The sequence below is a fragment of the Pristis pectinata genome, chromosome 1 (assembly GCF_009764475.1).
Source record: "Pristis pectinata isolate sPriPec2 chromosome 1, sPriPec2.1.pri, whole genome shotgun sequence".
Classification (NCBI taxonomy): Eukaryota; Metazoa; Chordata; class Chondrichthyes; order Rhinopristiformes; family Pristidae; genus Pristis; species Pristis pectinata.
Genome location: NC_067405.1, coordinates 46,596,067 through 46,617,449, shown reverse-complemented (window position 1 = coordinate 46,617,449; position 21,383 = coordinate 46,596,067). Strand labels below are relative to the sequence as shown.

General features: G+C 40.4%; 1 protein-coding gene across 6 annotated transcripts in view; it reads left to right on the top strand.

The window, feature by feature from the left end:
- Nucleotides 1-21,383, top strand: part of atf2 (activating transcription factor 2) — a 101,945-nt gene that overhangs the window by 35,151 nt on the left and 45,411 nt on the right. For all 6 annotated transcript variants that reach the window (XM_052024422.1, XM_052024413.1, XM_052024428.1 and 3 more), the window contains one exon: nucleotides 48-176. In XM_052024422.1, the coding sequence (XP_051880382.1) occupies nucleotides 48-176 (129 nt within the window). The remainder of the gene's footprint in view (nucleotides 1-47; nucleotides 177-21,383) is intronic.

Here is a 21,383-nt window from a genome sequence, read left to right as displayed (position 1 = left end):
GTGGTTTTAGTTCTCACCTGAAGTTTTAATTTGGTCTAATTTCACAGATACCATTAGACATGTCACCACTTGCATTACCAGCAGTTAGGACTAAAGTAGAAGAAACACCAACTGTGGAAAGCAGCCATCAAAACAGTCCCCTGCCTCACCCAGAGTCAACTACCAGCGATGAAAAGGTACTCTGTGAGAAATTAGGATTGTTGGTGCATAAAATTTGGGTACTACAACTTCTGCACCATAGGTGCACATATATGTGAAAAATCGGATAAAATGCCACATTAAAAAAAGATGGTAGCATGCACAGTGAACATTCATTGAAAGTATGTGGCATCAATGGATTGTGACTTAATCAGCTTGAAATACTGATTTCTCACTGGCATGCTGAATGCTCTGGATAATGCCTATTTAAAAACCTGCTGTGGGTTGGACACCCTACCAGCACTATTTGATGGGGTTATCCATTAACTAGCAGTCAGTTTCTGATTAATTGCTTCTGTCTATTTGTTTGGGTTCTGCAAGTATTTGGTATATTACATAGTTGTTTCAACTTTATGAAGCAGATGGACATAGAGGGTGACCTCAATCAGCTTTGGTCTGAGAAGCTTGGCTACAGAGAACACCATTTTGATGTGGTTCCATCAGTAAGGGTAGGCTGGCTAACAGATGATGGGAAAGACAATAAGGGTGTGGCAAGGATGGGATGACATACTTTCTTTGTCAGATAGGTCAAAGGGTTCATGCTCCTTGGAGCCACCACTAATCTCTCATCAGCAGTTCCGAGTGATATATTGGAATCGGACTCCAAGACTGCTATGAGATTCTGTAAACATCTTTGTTCATTGTAATCTAAATCCTTGAAGGCTGCATCTTGCCTTGTGTGACAGAAGTTTGAACCTACCAGCACTTCTAATATGTTGGGTGGGTTCTGTTCTTACTACATTGAAGGATGCAGCATCTTAATCAGGTCCAAGAGAATGTCAGTGGATTGGCCACCATTTCAGCATTGGAACGGATGACCTCTAAATTCTTCTGCAAAGCCTTGAGGCCAGTTCATTCCAGACTCCAATGTGTTCCCAGACACCCTGCACACAAAATTCTCATTGCACAAAGCACTTTATTATACATTCCCCTTTAATACAAAGCTGGATGGCAGTGTGGGTTATGAGGATGATGCAGAAGGGCAACATGAGAAACAGATGGTCTAAGTGAAAATGGAAGGTATAGTAGATAGAATATAATGTGGGGCATGTTACATCATCCACTTTGGTAGGAAAAAAAATAGAAACGCAGTAAATTTTAAATGGTGAGATATTGAAAGGTATTGGTATACAGAGGGACTTGGGTTGCTTTGTGCACAAATCACTGAAACTTAACATACAGGCACAGCAAGCAATTAGGAAGGCATATGGAATTTTAGCCTTCATTGCATTATTTGTGAGCAAGAGTGAAAGTGTTGTTCTGGAAATGTATAGAGCCTTGGTGAGATGCATCTGGAATGTTGTGTACAGTTTTATCCTCAGGAAAACCTTATTTGAGGAAGGATAACCTGGCAACAGAAGGAATGCAACAGATATTCACCAGATTGATACCTGGGGTTTGTCTTATGAGGAGATATTAAGTTAATTGGGCTTATACGGCCCACAGTTTGGAAGAATGAAAAGTTGTCTCATTGAAACATAGGAAGTTCTTATGGAATTAACAGGGTTGATGCTTTTCCCAGCTGGAGTGCCTAGAAGCAGCAGTCATAGTGTCAAAGTAATGGGTCGGCCATTCTGGACTGAGAGAAAAAATTTCTTCACCGAGAGGGTTGCGAATCTTTGGAATTCTCTTCCCCGGGGGTTGTGGAGGTTCAGTCACTCAGTATATTCAGGACAAGAGAGGGATTTGACTCATGAGATAGGTTAGTGGAGGAAAATGGTGCTGGGGTAAAAAAATGATAATGAGCTGTTTGAATTTCAAATCAGACATAAGGGACCAAATGGCATTCTGCTTCTGTTTCTTGCCTTCTATCTTCTCTAGTTCATCCCACTAAACTCATCTGAGAATCTGCAACGGACATCTTGTACAGCTTTGGTCTCTGGCAAGCTGGCGCCTTGCTCTTTCCCTGGCTGCAGCACGCTTTTGCTCAATGATCTGCTATGTGCAGACCGTGCCTCCCATACCATCTTCTAAATTGGAGTCAATGCCAGTTCCTGAGCTGATGTCTGCAATTGTGAAATTTATTGATGGTCTGATTGTGTCACAGGATTCTTGCTATCTCTCAATTGCTTGGGTATCTGAAGTAAAAAGAAGCGAATGTACGCTGCGGTGTGGGGAGTAGGGAAACTAAGATGGAAACTTGCACCACCTGCAGTGTTGTCACTCAGAAAGAGTGTAAGTTGAGGGGAAAATAGGATGTGAAGTGGAGGATTATGCTTGGTTTGAGGATACTGTGGTCTTTGATTTTAAAACTGCCACTGGCTGCTGTCCCAATAATATTTATTCCATGCGGATTGAGAAATGCAGATACAGGTGTTCCCCTACTGGCTCTGATTACGTTCCATCTTGCCCTGCAAGAGAGGGAGAAGAATTTAAATGAGTAATTCAATCTATTTGAGTGATGTGACTATCATGGTAAATAGGGTACAAGCTGCAAAATTTGGGTATGAAACTTGCAACAGTGCTAAATGTGAAAGTCAATTAAGTATCTTAACTTCAGCTGAAGGTCCTGATTATTATCAGGTGAGTGATCCAAATATGGTGAATTGAACAGTGCCTGACACTAGTAGAGCAGTTGGTAGTATATGATATGTGAAAATATGTCTCAAAAAGCTTGACTATTGATTTGCAGTCATTGAACTACTTGCAGCATTGGTCCTTGGAGACTACTTGTGATACTGAAGTCCAAAGCGATCTGCTTTCACTGCCTTTTGAGTGCATGTTTGGGCCTTTTGAAGATGCAGGATGTCTCTTACTTTGTACCTCCTTTACTTAAGTGTCCAAAAACCACAGGGTACACGTTCTGCCATTCGATTTTTCTCAGGTCTGATGAACTTGTGCTGTAGTCACACTTTGCCTCTCCTTCACTTGGTTCCTTTAAGCATTGGAGAGAACCATTGAAGATATTGACTTCTTGTTGAGTGTCTAGCAGTTGTTATGTGGGGTCCAGCTGGATGGTGCACATAGAACAATGTAGATGTGTTACCTGTATTATAATTAATCACTTGTTGTAATCCTTGAACTCCTAAGGGTCGCCTTGCTCCCTTTAGGTCTATATTAAGAAATTTCTTGAGTTGTAGGTTGAAACTTTATGAAGAAAGTGAAGATTAAGTAATAGAGATTAAGTAATAAGAAGATAGCGTAAATAAAACTGATACAAGTAAGAATAAGTAATAAATGCTTCTACAATTAAATTGTTTTATGAAGTGAGTAAATTTATAAGGAAAATAACTGCAAAATCTTCACAATTATTACATGCAACAGATTGCAACAACTTAATTTCCAAATGTGTTCTTTTTCATTAGAAAAAACAACATGATTGAACTCCTTAGGGATAAAATTATGTACTTTACAATGCTGCAGATATTAGTTGTGGAATAAACTGCATGTTTGCCACATGAAAATGTGCCTCAGGAAGGATTTGTCAGAAGAAATAATTTTGACGGAAACCAAGTTCAGAAGAGGTTTTCATTTTAATTATTTTATTTAATATTATCTGCTTTTATATTGTTGGATTTCCAGTTAAATGTTTTGGCAGCTGATGTAGGACGAGGGCTTTAGTCAGAACCAAGACCCTTGAGGCTGTCACTCAGACTCTGATTTATTTTTCCTCATTCTCAGAAGGCCAGTTTAGCTGAAGACTGATATTCACTATTTTCAGAAATGAGGGAATGACCAAAGTTGTTTTCAATTTAAGCTCCTTGGAGCTGATTAGAATGCATTGATGACAGCCATTGAGAGTCTTTATTTTAGTACATTTAACACTTCTCTGTAGAAGAATGAACAATGGAAAACTTCTCCAAACATGAGAAGTATCAATTGAATGTTGCCTGGTCCAGGTGAACATTCTGTATTTCTGTAAAAGACAGCTTACAAAATTTATGACTTATGGATACCATAAGCATGAAATATAATTGATTGGCTATTACAACAGGAGCTAATGTAGCACAAAGTCAAGGCACTTCACAGGGGCATTATTAAATAAAATTTGACACCAAGTCAGTTAAGGAGATATTGCAGCAAATGATGAAAAACTTGGTTAAAGGGGTGTGTTTTGAGGAGAATCTGAAAGGTTTTTGGGGAAAGAGGAAGAGTAAAAGAGCTATTTAGGAAGAGAATTGTAAAGATCATGCCACCTAGAAAGTAATGTTGAAATTTATGAAGCAATTCAGTATGAAAATGATCAAGAAGCCAGATTTAAACAAGTTTAGATTAATAAAGGTTCTGTGAGGAGGTTAAAATGCATGGGGAATATGATGCCATTGAATTGAAAACAAATACAAGAATTTTAAAACCAGGGTGTAGTTTAACTGGAAGCCAGTGTAAGATGGAAGTGGAGGAATGAAGGGTGAACAGAACTCTGTATGCTATAGAAAGTAGAATGCTGAGTTTTGGATAACGTTGAGCTTATGGACAGTAGAATATTGAATGCTGGTGAGAATGATCAAATCTAGTGTTGAAAAAAGTTCCAAATGAGGGTTAGGAGTATTTCAACGTCTTTGATAAGCAACATTTTGTAATGGATATTCAGTATAGAAAATGAAACTTTGTCTTTGTGTCAGCTTTGAGTGTGTTTTATTCATTTCAAGAAGATGGTCAAGGGTTTGACTTTTTTTTTCCTGATAGAACAAACCTGACTTTATATTCCGTAATTTATTATTCACTTACTAATCCTTCCAGCAAAAGCATCATTTATAGAAATGCACGATACTTTAAAGAGATCGACCTTTGTGTAATATAATGAGCCAGAACTTGCTTCCAACACTGAGTCAGCCATGCCTGCTGCTCGCCTACAACAGTTATGAAAGTTGTCTTCTCGGATCAGTTGATGTCAACTTGCTGTACAAAGCCATCCCTATGCTAAGTAGCAAGGCCCTGAGCAGTGGAGACTTTGTGAAATGTAATGCCATCACATCAGAAGGTCAGGTGAAACTTGTGCACAAAACAAGTGAAAGGAACTTTGATGGGTGGCAGGGCATTATGTGGTTTAATACTGTTATGTTGGGAGGCATGGGCAGCCTCCACCCACAAAACCAAAAAATTCTGTCTGTTTTAGCTCAGCTGCACACCACAAGCTTTACCAGTTATCTGACCTATCATGCAATATTGATACTTCAACATCTGTCATTCAGGAACAATAAAATAATTTAAAGAAAAATCAGTTAGAGAATTCAAAAAATAAAATACTTAACACAATTGTAAACAACTATGAACATATGACCAAATGTGATTCAAAATTGTTAATGATTTAATACGTGCTCTTCTTTCTCATAACCATTTTTCTCCATTGCAAGAAAAAAGATTGCAGTTCCAACAAAAGTTCAACAAGAAGATTCCCTGGTGTAATTGCAGGGGAATTATTAAAAATTTGTGCTCCTTTGAGTTTCATGAGGGGTCCAGTATTTTTGAGCAGTCAGCAAAATACTGGCAAAGAGCAGTCAGCAGTTTTGTAAGTTATGCATTCATGTGGGGATCCTGAACTTTCTGACAATTATGCCAGCAATTTATTATGGGACTTTTGGCATTTTCCAGCAACTTCTAGCCACATGTATTTGTGACTTAGTAATAACATAGTTGAACATTTGCTGGGTAGGACAGCAAATAAAACACATTCCACATCCTGACCAAAAGAACCTACTCCTAGACATTTGCTGATTCCATCCTAGAACCAGTATTTGGATTTCCAAAAAAGCAGGAAGGGAAAGAGAATTTTTCACTTTTCATATTGAGTTCAATCTCCACTTATCTTTTGGATAATTGAAGGTGTGAATCTGGGATTTTTTTTGTACTCTACTCTCACACAATGTTAAAGCAACCAGCTCTTGATAGAGTTGGAGGGTGACTAATTTTACTTCATTTACTGAATTGCTACACATTACGTGTTTACCTTGTGAAACAATTCACTTGTAATTTTCAGCTGATATAGTGGATGAGTCGGAAACATCAACCAAAAGGTAGGAAGGCATGCAATTTTCCTTTAGGGAAGAAAATGCACTTTTTATTGTAGAAAATATTTCTGCATTCACTGTTAAGTATTAATGTGTTGATGTTTATAGAAATTAAATGATAAGTTCTACAGCTAACTTTTTTCATAAAACTGAGATTAAATACAACTTAAATCTTTGGAAAAATTTAGAAATCTTACAGTGAGTTGTATTTAGAACAACATCAACCATTGTAATCAGAAAATAAAATTATTAAATACAACTAGTTTTTTTAAAAATCTGTTAGGTCTTCAAGAAGGTAACTTAAGTTTTCGTAGTAAGATAGTTTACAATGCAGCTGTGCAATTAATAACGTTTACAGCTATTTTATATTTTGCAGCATGTGTACATTCACATGCATCACTAATGAATGTAATCTAGACATGTACTGATCAACATGTGCTCTTCACATGGTAGTGGAAAGGATGGAAGGGTCCTAAGGAAACTGCAAGAGTCTGCCTGCGTGAAGTTCCACGCATACCTCCCAGATTAAGCTGTAGAGATCACAAACCAACTGTTCTGGTTTTGAATACCAACTCATTCACTTCTATACTTATTAGAGATGACCTGTGACACAATACTGTGGTCTGCAAAACAAGTGACTGAAGTGATGTGGTCTGGTCCAGAAGAAGCAAAGGGATGAAGAGGCACATGGGGGCGAGAAATCTACTTGCACTCTGCTCCCCCCTTCTCAACTTTTTCCCTGATGTCCTGCCTTGTTCCCGAGGTCCAAAATCAGCCCCTCGGGTAGAACAATCATTGGAGGTGTTCCCCTTTTTGATGTGTTCTCCAGCAGGTTCAAGACAAACCATTTTTCATCTCTTCTACTGTTCCCCAATCCTTGTCAATTTGAAATCGCCAGCAGCCAGGAAAAAAAGTTGTATTCACATAAGCACATTCAACAAAAATCTGTCAAAGGAAACTAAAGGACCAGCCATAAGTAAATGGGATGGTACAAATTTAAAGCCCCACCTGAACTGCTACTTAAAGTTGTCTGATTCTCTGCTCAGTTTACTGAGCCCTGGGAAATCTTGCACAAGAAAATGATGGAGTCAAGTTATAAACAAATTTAAAGTGCCTCATAACTTCTCACACAGACAGTAAATGTGTCAATAAGTGCTTGCTCACAATCAAGTTTAGGGCATCCCTAATTTTGGTGAATTGGATTCTTGCTGGGACCTAGCTATGCCTCTTAAACTAAGAAGACAACACATCAGACAGGGTTAAGATCCCATTCCAAAAAACTGATTTTTGGCACCTATTTATTTCTATCTGTTCTTATTGGGTTAAAATTTCCTCCATAGGAATAGAGAGAAAATTAAACCATAAACAGATGTTAATGGGTGAATTACGAAATACTCTGCAGATGAGGAGAAAGAAATGTTGGGAAAAAAAATGTTTCTAATATATCATGAAATTGAATAGAGATTCAATCTTTTTCTTGGAAAAATACCACAGTAGAAACCAAGTAAGACCCAACCCAAGTAACAGATTTAACTTGACCAGATTGCTGATGAATCATTAGGTCCTGTTCAACTTGTGTAGAAGTAAGCATTTATATGGAAAACACACTTTAAAATACTGTAAATGCTTCAACTGCTTTTATGGCAGATGTAGAATAATGGTGCAGAAATTGATGGAGTAGCTCACCTTGTGGTGAGAACTGTGAATTGTGTTTTCTAATCATCCCTAACATAATTAGTTCAATGCTGCATGTTATTGGAAAAGCACATTAATAATGTGTCAGCAATGCCAATGCAGCTTCTTGGACCATTGAACATTTGGGTCAATGGTCGATGTCATCTGATGAAAAGATATAGGTGGAAGCACAGCAAGTGACAGAAAAGGTGGAAACAAAAGAAACTGCAGATGCTGAAATCCAGAACAAAAACAGGCTGCTGGGAGAACTCAACAGGTCAATCAGCATCTGTGGAGGCAAAAGGTGGAAGCTGACATTTCAGGTCAAGATCCTGCATCATGACTGAGAGGGAATAGGAGAGATTGCCGGTATGTATCAGTATCGTATTAGGTACAGAAAGGGAAATAGATTGGATTAAGGGTCCTAGAAAGGAAATGTAAGAACAAGTATTACTGAGAACTTGATGGATGGATCTTCTGTTGGCCCAATCGGTGGACAATTTCCATCTATCTGCAGTACATGGGTCAACTAGTTTCAGATTTCTGTGCCTTCATTTGGCAATATGTCAGAAACAAGACAAATAGTCAGAAATACAGTAAGTCAGAAACAAGTGGAGGTCAGGTGCTGGGGTATCTGACCACCTCCTCTGCCACTGCACTCGCTGCTGAGTCTAGGGCAGAGCATAAAAATGTTTGCAGCTGAGGAGATGGATGTATTTTGTATCCAGCTTTTCAACATTACACCAGGATTGGGTGGCATATGGGGGTCACTTAGCATTATTGAAGAGCTAGTGCAGATAAATGCTTTTTTTTTGTTGTTTGTTTACTTGATGTTTAGTTTCTATCTCTTTAGTTTGAAAGTAAATTTATATTTTTTAATAAGTTTAATTAAATTAATTTGAACAGTTTTTAAAATGTCTCTGATTGTCAGCGAGCTGTCAAAAAACCATCAGGGCAATCTGGGAATTGGGGCTTCAGGGTCCACCTCAGAGGTCTGGTCGCTGCTTGCAGATTGCTCGACTCCATGGGATGGCTTTGGCAGCCAGGCCTCCATAACGCTCAGACCTAGGCGGGGCCACAAATAGAAAGTATTGCCTTGGGAATAGCACAAGAGGTAAGTGAGAGTAGCAGGACAAATAGAAGATGAGCTGGCTCAATTATATTTCCAGGAATCTTGAGTATATTAGCTCATGTTGTGCTAAATAATGTAAATATTCAACTTCTACATTGCCAACTCGGTTCACATTTATTGTAATAAAAATCAAAACATTGCAAATGCTAGACATCTGACAAAACAGTGCTGGAAATACTCAGCAGGACAAGCTACATCCGTGGAAAGAAAAGCAATTAATATTTCAGCTTGACGACCTTTCATCAGAACTGGGATTAAGCATGTATTAAGTTGTTTGGAAAGTGGGGAAGAAATATGAAAAGTCTGTGATAGAGTGGAAGGCAGGGTGATATGGCAAGATGGTGAAAGGCAATGATGAATAATTACCTGAAATTGGAGAGAAGGCTTGAAATCTGAATAAATATGCTGGAACTGCTAATTGTCTGAAATTGTTGAACTCAGATGTTGTTCAGAAGGCTGTAATGTGCCTATTTGACCAAAAAATTCCATCACCATTGCTGCCACTTTCCACTCTATTCGCACCATTACACCTCCATCTCTGATTCTTCCCTTTCATCCTCAATTCCTTTTTCTCCATTTCAAGGGATAGGTGAGCAACTGGTATCTATTCCAAGCTCACTGGCTCCCACAGCTATCTTGAGTAATTTCCTCCCATCCTGCCTCCTATAAGGATTCCATTTCATTCTACCAGTTTCTCAATTGAATCTGCTTTTTAATCACCAATACCAGTGCATACAGTATGACTTTCCCTTGTCCATGGATACCCCTACAACATGATTGATAGGGCTCTTGAGTGTTTGTTCCATTTCCCACATTTCTGTTCCTGCCTCTTCTTTCAACTCCCAAAAGTGAGATAGTATTCCCTTTGTCCTCGCTATATAGCCTAGTAGTCTTCACATTCAACAAATTCCCCTCTGTATTATCCATCACCTGCAACTTTAAAATCACACTTGCTACATCATCCCCTCTCCTCTCAGCATTCCAAAGGAGCCTTTCTTCAAAGATGAAAAAACAACAAGACGCTGGAAAAACTCAGCAGGCCAGGCAGTATCCGTGGAGAAAAGCAGATGGTCAACCTTTCGGGCCAGGACCCTTCTTCAGGACTGAAGGTAGGAAAAGGGGAAGCTCAATATATAGGGGGGAAAACAGAGCAGTTATAGGTGGACAAAAGAGGGGAGGTGGGGTGGGTACAAGGTGGTGAAAGATAGAGGCAGGTAAGAGCTAGTGATAGGCAGATGCAAGGGAAAAGAGGAGAGCAGATCCACCAGGAAGTGGGCCAAAGGTATGGAGGCAGGTGGCATGGGGGGAGGGGAGGAGAGAGGAAAAACTGGTGAGGAGGAAAAACTGGTGAGGAGAAAGAAGAGGAAGAGGCAAGGGAAGAAAAGAAGCAAGGTGGGGGGGCTGGGGTTGGTTTACTTAAAGCGGGAGAATTCGATGTTCATCCTGCTAGGCTTTAAGGTCTCAAGACAGAAAATGAGGTGTTATTTCTCCAGTTTGCATTTGGAATTCTCCTGGCAGTGGAGGAGGCCAAGGACTGACATATCAGTGATAGTGTGGGAGGGGGAGTTGAAGTGACTGGCAATGGGGAGATGCAGATCACTGTTACGGGCGGAGCGTAGGTACTCGATGAAACAGTCACCTAGTGTGTGTTTGGCCTCGTCAATGTAGAGGAGGCCACACTTGGAGCACTGAATGAACCAGCCAACAAAGGTGGTGCCGTGGTAATCTAGCACAGTGACTTCTAACCTTGCAGAGGCCAGATGCCAACTCTCGGACACTTCCTCCTGCCTACACCTGGACCATGACCCCACCGAGGACCACCAGGACATTATCTCCCGCACCATCACTGACCTCATCACCTTCCCCCCCCCCCCCCCCCCCTCCCCCCCCATTCCACAGCTTCTAACATGATACTCCTGCAATTTAGGACTGCCCACTTCTATCTGCTCCCCAAAATCCACAAGGAGGACTGTCCCAGCAGACCTTTTATGTCTGTGTGCCCTTGCCCCACTGAGCTCGTATCCTTGTACCTGGACACTATTCTGTGTACAACTCCCCCACCCAACCCCCAGTCTAGTCCCTTCCCACTTACATCCATGACACCTCACACGCTCTCCATCTCTTCAACTTTTCCATAACTTTAAGTTTTCTGGCACGCACAACTTCATCTTCACCATGGACATCGAGTCCCTGCAAACCACCATTCCCCATCATGACAGCCTCACCACCATCCGCTTCTTTCTCGACCACAGACACAACCAGTCCCCTTCCACTATCACGCTCCTCTGCCTGCCTGAACTTGTCCTCTCTCTAAACAATTTTTCTTTCAATTCCTCTCACTTTTTACAGACCAAGGGTGTAGCCATGGGCACTCACATGGGCCCCAGCTACGCCTGTCTTTTCGTTGGCTACATTAAACAGTCTCTGTTCCAAGCCTAATCTGGCCCCACTTCTCAACTTTCTCTGCTGTATTGACAACTACATTGGTACCACCTCTCGCACCCGTGCGGAACTCGACAGTTTCATAAATTTCGCCACTAATTTTCACCTAGTGCTTCAATTCACTTGGACTATCTCTGATACCTCTCTCTCCTTTCTCTATCTCAGGAGGTCCATTATCCACCAACATCTTCTAGAAACCCACTGATGCCAACAGCTACCTTGAATACAGCTTCTCTCACCCTGTCTCTTGCGAGGATGTTATCCCTATCTCTCAATTTCTCTGCCTCTGCTGCATCTGCTCCCATGAAGAGGCTTTCCACTCCAGGACATCAGAGATGTTCAACTTCTTTACTAACCATGTCTCCTTTCCTACTGTGGTCGAGAGAGCTCACACCCACATCTCTGCCATTTCCTGCACCTCTGCTCTTACCGCCACCCCTCCCAGACCCAACAGGGATAGGGTCCTCCCTGTCCTTGCATTTCATCCCACCAGCCTACGTATCCAACATATCATTCTCCGCCATTTCCGCTATCTCCAATGGGACTCCACCACCAAGCGTACATTCCCCTCCCCTTTCAGCCTTTCGTAGGGACAGCTCTCTCCGCAACTCCCTATTTCACTCCTCCTTCCCCACCCATCCCGCTCCTACCCCCAGGGACATTCCACTGCCCCCGCCATAGGTGTAACACCTGCCCCTACACCACCACCATTGCCTCCATCCAGGGACCCAAATGGTCCCTTCAGGTGAGATTTACCTGCATCTCCCCTAATATCATCTACTGCATTAGGTGCTCCAAGTGTGGCCTCCTCTACATTGGCGAGACCAAATGCAGATGAGGTGACTGTTTCGTAGAACACCTACGCTCCATCCGTTACTGCGATCTGCATCTCCCCGCTGCCAGTCACTTCAACTCTCCCTCCCACACTATCACTGATATGTCAGTCCTCTGCCTCCTCCACTGCCAGGAGAAATTCAAACACAAACTGGAGGAACAACACCTCATTTTCTGTCTTGAGACCTTGCAGCCTAGCAGGATGAACATTGAATTCTCCCACTTTAAGTAAACCAACCCCACCCCCCACCCTACCTTGCCTCTTTTCTTCCCTTTCCTAGCCTATTTTTTTTTCTCCTCACCATTTTTTTTCTCTCTCCTTTTCCTCTCCTCACCTCCCCCCATGCTGCCTGCCTCCATACCTTTAACCCATCTCCCGGTGAATCTGCTCTCCCCCTCCTCCCCTGGTGGATCTGCTCTCCCCTCCTTTCTCGCACCTGCCTATCACTATCTTTTACCTGCATCTACTTATCACCACCTTGTGCCCACCCTCACCTCCCCTCTTTTGTCCACCTATCACTGCTTTGTTTTTCCCCCCCTATATATTGAGCTTCCCCTTTTCCTATCTTCAGTCCTGAAGAAGAGTCCTGACCCGAAACACTGACTGCCTGCTTTTCTCCATGGATGCTGCCTGGCCTGCTGAGTTTTTCCAGCATCTTGTTGTTTTTTCATTTAGATTCCTTTGTTTCTCTAGTATTTTTTTTTGGAGATGCTCTGGTTCCATCTTAAAGAATTCCCTTTCCCAACAGCACCTTTCTGTACAACTTGTGCTTTCACTCCCTTAGTAATTTATTCCTATCTGCATTTCACCTGAACGTAGACTTTTCGTCTTGTTCTCAAATCTATTCTCTGCATCTCAAAATAAGGTTAATAATTACCAGTTTTGATTTAAGGTCATTAACCTGAAATATTAATTCAGGCTCTATTTCTTATTGCATAGGTGCAACAGGTTTTATTTTTTATATCAATTATAAGCCCTGAAGAATCAGAATTACATAGTTGGAGTCATTTTATTCAGGTTCTTAGTGAGTATAAAGTAAGATATTTTGTAGTATCTTTGTTATTCCCCAAAATGAATTTTATTCGGTTTACGTTTCTTCTGTATTTTCTCTTGAGAAAATCCATGCTGTCTTCCTGTACAATAGATAATACACATATGAATGTGTATCTGTATCAAAATAATTATATCTAAGCAGTCTAGCTCTTACAGGTCAATTCCATTTGCATCAGTTCATAGCAAGCTGAAACATTGGAATTCAATTTATTATTTTACATATCTTGAGTACTTTAATGGGACATTTTATTAGTATCCTCAGCATAAACAATCCCGGCTGCTCAAAAGTTCAGCTGTGTACCACTTTTGATTCTTGCTCCACCAGCTCAATATACCTGTAGTTGTACAGCAACAGAATATTTCACATTTATTCAAAATATGATTGCCCAGTGGCTTGTGTGGACTAAATTTCTTCCTTTAGTTTGCATTCTGAGTATACACCCCAAGATCAAGTTAGCTGCTACGTGCTCTTACCTTTAAGTTACCAGCAGCAAGGTATTACACAGCCCATACCTATTTTGTTTCCATTCCCCACTCTTTATTTTCCTTTATTAATCTCATTATCCTACATTTCACCCACATTGTCATTTGACTTTATTAAATTTGCCTCTCAAAGCAATCTTTGATTTTTAGCTTGCCTCTTCCTATTTATTTGAAATGTAACTAGTTTTGTATCTAGTGGAGAATTGCTCAGGCATGTTCTGTAAACTCAACCCAGCTAGTTAATGCCAAAACCACCTGCTCTCATTATTTAGCAGAATGTTGAAAGGCATTACCAACAGTGTTATCAAGCCTCGCCTATTCTACCATAATAATATTCTTATTAATGCCTGTTGGCATTTAGAAACATAGATAACCTACAGCACAATTCAGGCCCTTCGGCCCACAAAGCTGTGCTGAACATGTCCCTACCTTAGAAATTACTAGGCTTACCCATGGCCCTCTATTTTTCTAGGCTTCATGTACCTATCCAAAAGTCTCTTAAAAGACCCTATCGTATCCGCCTCCACCACCGTTGCTGGCAGCCCATTCCACGCGCTCACCGCTCTCTGAGTGGAAAAACTTACCCCTGTCATCTCCTCTACATGTTCTCCCCAGCACCTTAAACCTGTGTCCTCTTGTGGCAACCGTTTTAGCCCTGGGAAAAAGTCTCTGACTATCCACACTTTCAATGCTTCTCATCTTGTACACCTCTATCAGGTCACCCCCTCAGCCTCCATCGCTCCAAGGAGAAAAGGCCGAGTTCACTCAACCTGTTTTCATAAGGCATGCTCCCCAATCCAGGCAACATCCTTGTAAATCTCCTCTGCATCCTTTCTATGGCTTCCACATCCTTCCTGTAGTGAGGTGACCAGAACTGAGCACAATACTCCAATTGGGGTCTGACCAGGGTCCTATATTTGCCAGGGTCCAGCCCTCATCACAGTCTTGGTTCAAATGTGGAACAAAGACACTAAGGTGAGAGTGACTACTACTGATATGAAGGGAGTATTTGACTGTGGCATCAAGGCATCTGATAAAACTGAAGTTAATAGGCATCAAGGGGAAATCATTCCATTGACTGTGATTGTTGGAGGTCAGTCATCTCAGCCCCAGAACATCACTGGAAAGTTCCTCAGGATAGTGTATTAGAAGCAGTCACCTTCAGTTGCTTTATCAATAACCTTCCATCAGAAGGTCAAATTTTGGGATGCTCTCTGATTGCATAATAGTTCAGTTTGCAACTCTTCAGCAAAATGAGGCAATCCATTTCTTCTTGCAGCAAGGCTTTCAGGAATGGGCTGATAAACATTTCTGCTACAAAAGTGCCAGGAATGACCATCTCCAGCAAGAGCGGGTCTAATCACCTGTATTTGCAATGCAACAGCATTGCCATTGCAGAGTTCCTCACATCAACATCCTGGTATTCACCATTGACCAAAATCTCAACTGGACCCAGCCTACACACATACTGTGACCCCATCCGAATCAGTGTTCCCCATGGCAAGTGACTGATCTGTAACACCGCACCCCCCCACCACCACCACCACCCAACCAAACCTTTGAATCAGGAATGTGGTGGAATTCTTTATTTGCCTGAATGTTGTTGCAACTCCAATGACACTTAAAATGTTTGACACCATCCAGGAATTAGTATCCCATCCACCACAGGTGTGCTTTGACTACACTGTAAACATCTGCAAAAGTCACTTGTTCACTATAGCTACTGTGTCCATCTCCTAAACACAAGATTTCTACTGCCAGAAAATGAATTAAATAAATCTGCCTAGTGCTCCCACTAGGTTTTGTGTACCTTCCTAGCTCTCGGCACTATCCACTGCCAGTGATCCCTTTTGATATTGTTGTGCCTCTGTTCACAGTTAGCTTTTGCCATCTATTTATTGTGCATTGTATATCAAATATTTGGGATCATTTCCATTGAAGTTGAACAGTAGAGATAAAAGTTTAAAGTAGATTGAAATGCTGCTAGATCACCGAAGGAGAAAGTGAGCGAACTACTGTAAGATTCAAGTTACCTTTTAAATAATTTGGCTTTTGTTTTTATCATTGATCTTTGTAAGGGAAATAAGTTTGCCATGTAATATACAAAGTGCAAGCTTTTGTTAAAAATTACAGCAATACTTGTAAATCATGCTGTTATACAAAGTCAAATGCATGTTTATTTAATTTATTTTTGGTATGCATGCATCGATGGCAAGGCCAGCATTCGTTGCCCTCAGGAGGGTGGTGGTGAGCTACCGTGATGAACCATGGCAATCCTTCTGATGAAGATGCTCCCACTGTGGTGTTGGGTAGGATCTTACAGGAGTTGGTTCCAGCAGCAATGAAAAATAAAACTATCTTAACCTTCTTGTATTCAAGCTTGGTTCCAATCCAAATTCTGCGACTTCAGCACATTGTAAACTGAAACTTTGATTAATATTTATTGACCATCAGAGATGGTATTCTCCAATTATACCTATGCTTTCCTGGCTGATCTCCTATCTTTCACTTTTTGTAAACATTCACTCATCTAACACTTGCCCATATCACACCTTGCTCACTTAGGATTCCTGTCATGCTGACCTAAAGTGGCTTCCAATCATTGAAACATTTGATCCTGGTCTTGAAATTGAATCATTGCCTTGTCTTCTGCAACTCCCAAAAGCCCAATCAACACCAACTTCTATGACATTCCACCACCCTCTTGCTACCCCTTTCACTTCCCAACCCACAGTCTGATCCTGGCCAATAATTTCCTCTTCGGCTTTAAGATGCACTTTTGTTGGTCAGACGTTTGTTCCCCATACTAAAGTCTGCTGCTTTTGCTTAACATTGTATTTGCGATTCCGTAAAGATGTCATTAACCAGTTTCTATAATTAAACGTTCAGTATAGTAGCAAATTGCTTTTCAACTGAGATGCAACAATTTGTGTTGATCAAATCAACAATTTAAAGAAAATTGTAGCAATATATGAATAGTAAGGATATCTTGATCTACAGTTCCTCTCCACATATCACCATCAAAATGATTAACTAGGGATTCATCTCATTGCTATTTGAATGACTTCACCATTTACAAAATGGCATAACAGCAGACACAAACTAAGTTTCAGTTTCATGTAAAAAGTTGCTCATTTCCAAGATTTGATTGTGTTGTATTAATATAATATATGATGAATCATATAAACTTCCAATGCTTTTGATTTAGTTTGCAGTAAATAATTTTATACTGAACTTTTAAAGTACTTCGGAGATGGCTCTCACAAATCAAACTTCCAGCCTTCCCCCACCTATTAATTCCTTCAGTATATATATATAAAAATGACAATTTTACAGTTAATTCTACAAGTATATATATTTGATCTATTTCCATCCTGGTGCCTACAGATCATGCATAATACCAGGTGACTTGTGCATGCACATTCATAATTAGGTATGTGCTCAGTGATTCAGAAGATACTGCAATGTAGTTACTTTTGTCATGCTCAGTGTATATGTACCTGCATATTGTTTTCTTCCTAACCAAGGAGATAGATTTGTTAAAGATGTTTGACCATCAGCATTGAGCTGTGTTGAGATTTACTGTGAATTCTCAGAACTTGGCTTGCATTGTGGTGTTAAATTTGAGTTACAATGATGGAAATCAACTTCTGAACTTCAATGGTACATTATATGTTCACGTTAGCCTTTTGCATAAATGTATTAGAATGTACCGATCCTTCTGCAGCTCAGAGCTCTGCAATCTCGCGCCTTTTAGATTTTTAAAAAGTTTTCTTGCCAAAATGAACAATTTCATTTTTCCCTTTTATACTTCATTGGCCAGATCTTAATCTGCTCAAGCTATCTGTATCCCATTGCAGCTACTTTGTTGTCCTCTTTACCGTGTACTTTCCTACTTGTGTGTTACTAGCAAATTTAGTGACTGTACCCTCCTTCATCTAAGACAATTTATGTCAAAAATTTAAATTCCCTTAATAATGATATGGAATTTTAAAAAAATAACTAAGTTTAGTAATGATAACTATGAAACTAATTGTCATAAAAATCCATTTAGTTCTCTAATAAAAATCCACTTAATTCTCTAATGTCCTTCAGGGGAGGAAATCTGTATCCTTACCTAGTCTGGCCTATATATGACTCTTAACCTGTTGCAGTGTGCTGACTATTAACCCATGCAGTGGCTTAGCAAACCACTCAATGTTATCATAACCACTACTTCAAAACACAAAAAGAATCCAATGGGGCACTATATCCAGTCAAGTCAAATGGGCTGGAGTCAAAATTAGTAGAAAATTAAAAAAGTTGCAGATGTTGGAGATCTAAATTTTAAATTAGTTGAGCAGTCTCATATAGTCATACTTGAATTATACCTTGTAGGCAACCTGCCAGACTCCTCCACAGTTTTGGATTATGACCTGTCCCAGTGACAGAACAGTGCAAACAGTGCTCACACATTGATGTGCAGGTGTGATGGCAAAATCCTGAGAGTCCTCAATGGACAAGGAAATCTCTTCCTGATTATCACCTGCTGTCCTCATTCATCTAGTGAATCACTGCTCTCCCATGTTGAACACCATTTGGAAGAATCTCATCAATTACTCATCATACCTGTTGCAGATGCATTTTTCATCACAGCTTTGATTGGAGTGAGCAAAGGATACTCTCCATCATGTTGTGTAGCACTACAATCATCCCAAAAGGGGTAGACTTGGAACAAATCTGGCAGTTCAAACTGAGCATCCTTGAAATGCTGTGGATCATCAGCAGCAACAGAAATGCATACCATCACAATCTGCAACCTTGTAGGGTAACATATTCCTTCACTCAACGTTAGTTAATCCAGGTGATCAATCTTGGCTTAATGCAAATAGGCAAGCATGTTGGGAGCTAATATATTACCTAAAAATGGGGTGCCAATCTGGTGAAGCTGCTGCAGTATATGTGTGTGCCAAACATATTAACAACTTGCATTAGAGAGATCTCAGTAAGTTAAAACCCAACAGTCATACCACACCTGGTTGTGAATAGTAATTGACAATTAAACAGCTAATAGGAGGAGGAGGTACAATGAACTCCTCTTTCCTCAGTGACTGTGGGTCCTCAGTGTATTGACAACTGCTGAAGTATTCACTGTGTTCAGCCTGAAGTGCTGAATGGATGATTCGTCTTGGCTTCCTCCTAAGAACTTTACCAATGCAAATATGTGATACAAAGAGATGACTGAGAGCAATGGATATAACAAAGGCTACGAAACCAGATAACATACACTCCAAAACCAGCTGTATTTTCTTGCCAAGCTGTCCAGTAAATTTGCATCCTGAGAAGGTGGAAAATTGCCTACTTTACCTGCAAAACAAACCAGGACAAAACCAGTGAAGACAATCACTGTCCAAATGGTCTACCCTCGGTCAGCATAGTGATGGAAGGTGTTCTCAGCATTGCTTAAAAGGCAGCACTAATTCTAATAACCCCCTCGCTAATTTGTGTTTCACCAGGCTCTGAAGTTCATCGCAGCCTGGGCTGAAACACCGACCAAAGGGCTGAATTCCAGAGGTGAAATTTGGGTGATTGTCCTTAATATCAAGGCAGCACTTGACTGTCTGTGGCATGAAGGAGCCATTGAGCATTCAGGCACAACATTCCAGTTGTTGCTCTTATACCTTACACAATGACCATGACCTTGGTTAGGTAATTTATTAAAAGATCAGGGAATTGAGAGCTATGGGGATCTGGCACAGAGGAGATGGTACCTGGAGTAAATTGGGCATGATCACATTGAATGACAGGGCAGGCTTGAGGATCCAGATGCCCTACCCCCCCCCCCCCCCCCCCCCCGCTCCTATTTTCTCGTGTTGTTCTTGGCAATGACATTGCTAACTAGAAAAAGCCTAACCATCCTCTCTTGATATTCATCGCATCACCTTTTCCATCAATATCCTGGCTTTTCAGTTGCTAGAAAACTCTCAGTTGATTGAAGTCATAAAAAAGATGGTTGTGATTTTTGGTGACCAATCATCATAGCTCCAGGATATCACTGCCTAAGTTTTCCATTGCAGTATCCCAGACCCACTTATTTTCAGTTCCTGCCCCTTGTTATAAACCCAGAAGAGGAGATGACTACTGGTGATTCTTATGTTCAATTCGATTTGCATCTCCACCAATAACGAAGTAGTCCATTCCCAAATGCAGGAAGACTTGGATGAGATTTAAACATGGAATGATACGTGGCAAGTCTGTATCATACAAGTGCCAAGTAATCATACTTCGACAAGAGAGAGGTTAAAAATGTCCCTTTGGCCTTCGGTGGCATTGCCATCACTGTATCTCCCACTGTCAATATCCTGAAAATGTACTGTCCCTGAGTGAAAATTGTGGAGCTCCCTATCCATCAGCACTCTGGTCGTGCCTTTGCCATCTGACACTGGCAATTTAAAAATGCTCATTACCACATTCTCAAACAATAAAGGGTGGGTATCAATTATTGGCTATAGCAGCAAGGCCAAAATCCCATGAATGAATAGCAAGAAATAATGAGCACAGCACTGTATATCCAATCGAGTGAGGAAATTAGATTGAGAGTTTGGAGGGCACAGTGGGAGTTTGCCACTCAGTTATACAATTTAGGGAATAGATCAGGATTCTGAAAGCATTTAAGACCTTGTCTCTGACTGTATAATTATACATAATCTACAATATTTAATAGTTACAACAATATTCAGTCAAATTTGACATTTTTGAAAAGATTTTTGGGTGCACAGTACATATTGTCCCCAAGTTGTTGAAAACATGTACTACATTCTACCATGCATGCATGCTTTCCACATGTTTTATTGCATATTATTTAATGAATTTTCAGTAAATAAATCAATACTTCATGTAGAAAATATGCAATGTACATTTACAGTGCTGTTGTCATCAGGTTTGACTAGATTCTCCTGAAATTTATGGTAATGAGACTGAGATGCATTTATTGTATGATTTTAATGGCTTTAAAATGGATGGACCACAAACCTTGGTTCAGCAAAACGATGCTATAAATCTTTGAATATATGTGGAATATATATTAAAATTGATCATTGTATCCTATTAACAAGTTAAACTCATGGTCTCCATTGACTTCTTCAAAAATCTGTTCAGTGTTACCATCTATGGTAATATATTAACAGCCTTGCATGGGATGTGCATTAGACATTGTGAATTCAAATCCCATTACAGAAAGTTCTGAAATTGAATTTAATAAATCTGGTAATTTATGGACTAGCACCAAGAAAAATTACTCCCACTGAAGCTCGATTAATGTAAAAACCCAACTGATTCAAAAATGTCCTTCGGGAAAGGGAATAATCTACCTTTGTCTAGTCTGGGCTGCACATACCACTGATCCCACGATAAATACGTTCACTGAAATGCCCTCAGAAGATTGAATCAAGAGATTTGGGGCTGGTGCAGGAAAATGGTGCTGAAGTAAAAAACCAGCCATGATCTTACTGAATCCTGGAGCAGGCATAAGAGGCCAGTGGCCACTCCTGTTTCTATTTCGTATGTTCTTAATTTGCCTAATAAGCATCTCAGTTTTTATAATATCCTCTGAACTGGCCTCATAAGCAACTCAGTCATA